The sequence below is a fragment of the Balaenoptera borealis genome, assembly GCF_965194805.1.
Source record: "Balaenoptera borealis genome assembly, chromosome: 10".
In the NCBI taxonomy this organism is placed as follows: Eukaryota; Metazoa; Chordata; class Mammalia; order Artiodactyla; family Balaenopteridae; genus Balaenoptera; species Balaenoptera borealis.
Genome location: NC_138874.1, coordinates 105,649,188 through 105,653,581, shown reverse-complemented (window position 1 = coordinate 105,653,581; position 4,394 = coordinate 105,649,188). Strand labels below are relative to the sequence as shown.

At 61.7% G+C, this 4,394-nt stretch overlaps 1 protein-coding gene across 1 annotated transcript; it reads right to left on the bottom strand.

Moving 5' to 3' along the window:
* Window positions 1-1,392: 1,392 nt before the first annotated feature.
* On the bottom strand, window positions 1,393-4,134 carry EMX2 (empty spiracles homeobox 2). Its single transcript, XM_082407158.1, has 2 exons — window positions 3,611-4,134; window positions 1,393-1,720 (listed from the first exon to the last, which is right to left on the bottom strand). Exons 1-2 carry the CDS (start codon window positions 4,014-4,016, stop codon window positions 1,413-1,415), a joined length of 714 nt encoding a protein of 237 aa, XP_082263284.1. The 5' UTR covers window positions 4,017-4,134; the 3' UTR covers window positions 1,393-1,412.
* Between the last annotated feature and the right edge of the window lie 260 nt (window positions 4,135-4,394).

The window sequence follows — 4,394 nt, the reverse complement described above, 5'->3', positions numbered from 1 at the left end:
AAAGAGGCTCAAAAGTGAAAGCTTCTGAAAGACCGTGAGATAAAGGGGAAGTAAAAGAAAAACTGAGAAAGAGAAGGGAAGAGCCCCTCAGTCCTCCTCTTGACCAGCCCCAGGACAGTCCAGGGCCAAGCTCTCACCCCATCACATCACTTCCCACCAGGGTGGGGCTGGCAGCCTGGTCTCCTCGGAGCTCTGCTAGACGTCTGCGGAGCAGTGAGGTGGGGCTCAGATGCTATCCTGACCAGTCTCTGGGGAAGCTGGTGATGGGTCCCCATACAGTGACCAGACCAGACAGTAACACTGCCCAAGCTTCTCATCAGTGAGGTACAGGTGAGGAAAATGGTGATGACTACACCTCCCATGCCACCAGGGCTGTCCCATTCCGCTAGCAGCACCCCAGGCCCCTTAAGTCCGCTCCGCTTTCTCCTTTGAGTCGGCAGGCCCAGGTCCCGGCTTGCTCTCCCCGAATGCCCCCAATCCCCCAAAGTGCCCCCATGAAAAAGCCGAGCTGGAACAGGGCTGAGTTTAATTTGCTTTGAGTTTGCTAATTGAGGGGGAGGACGGTTCATTTCTCCCCGGCGCTCGCCCAAGGCGCGCGTCGGTGCGCTCGGGGCTTGACACGCACACAAAGACTCCAGGCAGCGTGGGCAGCGAGGCGGACAAAGACCACCGCCGACTCGGCTATCCAGGAGAAATCAGCCGGGCCGCGCCTTGTGCCGGGCCCCGCACCAACCCGCGAGGCCCTCCTCGGTTTTGTCCGGGGGGACGTTTTAAAACAAAAGCCTCGACCTCTTTGCGACTCCCAGGAAAAGTGTTACAACTTAATCTGCCCGAAAATGTTACTGTTTGCGGGGAACTTTGACCCCGCCCTGAGGCTCCACGTACAGTAGCGCCTACTGTAGCCCTAAGCCCCCTCCCCGCCCCGGGGCAGGCCAGAACCTGGCCGCCTCGGGACCCTGTTGCGCAGGAAGGGTCTGCACCCTGAGGCAGCCCCTCTCCCGCAGCCTTCTAGCTCTGTTTCTTGGATTTAGGGACGCACCCTGGATGCCCGGCTCAGCGGTCTGACTCTCCGATCCCCTCAAGGGGAGTAACTGGAGCCGTCGGTGTGAGCCTTGAGCCCACGGTGCACAGAGCTCGCCCTAACCCACTCTCAGCTCTCTCTCCAGCCTAGAGCCCCAAACACCCCAAAACCCCGCCGCACTCTCCTTCCTGGATCCCAGCCGTGTACCCCAGACTCTCACCGAAAGTCTCACCAAAAGTGCAGAGGTATCTTAGCCAGGAGTTGCAAGTTCAGCCCAGCCGCACAGAAGGAGCAACTCAGCCCGTTCCCCCACCCCCACACCAGAGCCTCGGGCGAGTCATCTCCTATAGTCCCGTGCTGGAGCCCAAGGAAGCCAAGAGCACCTCAAAACTTACACATCCTGAGCCCGGGCGTGGAACCAGCTCCCGGCCTGTTTGCCGAAAGCCCTCCGCACTTTGCGAGCTGCGTGTGCCCAGAGATTTGGGATGCGGTTGCGGCGCCTGGGCCCGCTCACCTGAGTTTCCGTGAGGCTGAGGCTATGCGCCAGCTGTTTCCTCTCTGCGCCCACCACGTAGTGGTTCTTCTCGAAGGCGTGTTCCAGCCTCAGAAGCTGGGACGGGGAAAAGGCGGTTCGGATCCGCTTCGGCTTTCGGGCCAGCGCGTTGTGCAAAAGGAAGCTCTCCGGACTTGTGTCGTTCCCTGGGGGGGACACAACAGAAGTCCCGTTAAAAAGGGCCGTCCTGGCCAGGTCCGCGCGCTTCTCCCGAGCCGGGCTGACCCGGCACAGTGCTCAGGGCCTCCGCGTACGTAGCCCGTGCGGCCCTTCACACGCGCGAGGGGAACACCGCTCCAGCTGCCTGGCCCGCTCCGCCGGGACCGTACCTGTGCAGCCCCCAGCAGCAGCTGTCCCGGCGGGCCGAGTCCCAAGGCTCCTGACCTCTGCGGGCTTTGCAGCCGCCCGGGCCCCACGAGCCTCGCCACCTCCACAACCGGCAGAGGAACAGAGGACGGGGCGGCAAGGCAGGGCCCGGGGATTGGCGCCCTGGACCCAGAGAGACGGCTGTCTCTTCTTTCTAACCTCTGGGAGAACTTTGCCCCGGGGGTGAGGGGCGAAGAGGCGACGAACCGCTATCCTAGAGTTTTCTCGGGGACTTATTTTTAAAGTACTTAAGTCTTTCTCCTCCGGAAAAGTGCAGAGGCCGGGCGTGTCGTTGCAGCCCGGCCTAGACCGAAATCTCGCCGGCGGGTGCGCAGGGTTTCTGCTGCCGCTGCCTCCCGAGGCCCCGTTCTCCCGCTGCCCTGCTCCAGAGAACTAAGAGACACGAGCGAAGGCATCGAAACCCGGGGAGTACAGAGCTGCGGTCACCCGATGGGACTGTCCGCGGCCCCAAAAGATCCTAGCTACTCCGGGCCTGGCGTGGGGACCAAGAGCGTGGCTGCCAGAGAATGAGGAAAGGGAACCCTAAACTTTTCGAGCAAAGCCAGAGAGTTTCGGATTCACTCATTAGGGTGGGAAATCGATTCACCAAAACCCAAAGAAAGACAAACCGACAGTCCAGGCGGGGATGGAGGCAAATCCGGTCTGGGAAAAAGAGTAAAACGTTGTTTTTGTTTGGTTTGGTTTTTTAAATTATGGAGGAGTGGAATCTACCCCATTCTAGGCTCTGGCAGGAACGCCAAGGGTTAATGAATGGGCAAGCCGCTGGGTATTGATCAGCGGCCTCGGGAGGTAGGTCTTTTCCCCGCTCGGATCGCTAAACTAATTACTTGCCCCTTTTTCTGGAGTTTTAACTCTCCTTCCACCCCCACCCACACACACAAAAAAAAATCCAAAAAATAGCAAGAAAGGAAAACACCCAAACAGATCTCCTCCAGCCCGTCTTCCGAGCCGGTTCATTTCTTTTAAAAGAAAAACAAAAACAAAAACCAGACCGAACCTGCCTTCGCCGTGGCCGCTCGGCGCCCGAATTGAGCAGGTCACGGCGAGAGTGCTGAGCCTCAGAGGTTCCTACCCGCGCGGGTTCCCGCCCCGCCTGAGCCTCCAAAATAAGCAGGATAAAACAAACTCCCAGACTTTGCTCTGGGGACGCAAGGGTCTCTTCGCCGCCGGAAGAGGGTCAGAGACCGAGAAGCTGCAGGTCTAGGATGCAGGGGCGCGGAGTGGATGGCAAACTGGGTCGAACGCAGTCGAAGGCGAACCTGGTGACCGGGCCCTGTCCGCGCCCCTCGGAGCCAGGGCGGCATCGCCGGGAAGACAGAGAACCCGGGGACCCCGCGGGCCACGGATTCCTTGGCGGCCGGCACTCGTAGCAGGCTAGGAAAGCCTGCCTCGACCCGAGAGCATTCGGGGACAACTCCTCTGTCTGCGCCCTTCTCTAAAGGGTCAAGCGGCCGCCGGCCAGCCCCCAAACCGGCCGCAGCTCGGAGACTAGGGACCATGCCCGGCTCCTCGCCGCCCAGTTTCCAAACGCGGCGCGCGGGCGGGCGAACCGGAGGAACCTCCATCCAGGCCTTGCCGGGCGCCCACCCAGAGAAGGCCGAGGGCAATGCGGGCTGCAGAGCGCTGCAGCCCCGCGACGTGGCACGTACCTTGGAAGCGGTGGCCCAGATATCGGTAGCGATGGATGAGCCAGGGGTAGAAGGTGGACGGGTCCCGCTGCTGCGAGGCGAAGAGGGGGTGTGGCGAGTGCGAGGAGGGCAGGGGGTGGGCGGCCAGGGCGTGCGGCGGCGGCACCGGGTGCACGGGCACGGCCGGGTTGGGCGGGTGCGAGACCGCCTCGGCGAACACCAAGTCCGGGTTGGAGTAGACTCCCCTGCCGGCGGCGGCGGCGGCGGCCGAGTGGAAGCCGTTGAGGAACGGGTTTATGGGGCTGGAGTTGGCGTAGCTGAGCGCTGCGGGACGGATGGGGTCCTCAGAGCGTGAGGCGGGCAGGGGACTGTCCTTGGCCACCAGCGACTCGATGGTGAAGCAGCGCTTGGGCGCCGGCTGGAACATGCTGCGCCGAGGAGCGGGCGCCCGGGGCTCCCAGCTCCCGGCGACCGCGGCGCGCTGCCTCCGCCGCCCGCTGCCCGCTGCCCGCGGCGAGAACGGACGAGAATTGGGGACTTGTTTGGTGGGGGTTGGGGTGGGGGTGGGGGTGGCGGTGGGGGTGGGGGTGGGGGAGGAAAGGGAGAAAGAAAGGAAAGGAAAGGAAAGGAAGAAGGAAAGAAGGGGGGAGGGGGAGGGAGAGGCAACGCCGAGGATCCCGAGAATCTTGCACCAAACGCGCCCAACCTGGAGAGAGGGGGAAAAATCCTTCCAGAAGAATTTGCAGGCGTGGATTGGGGTAATTTTTTTTCTTTTTTTTTTTTTTTTTTTTTTTTTTTTGCGAGA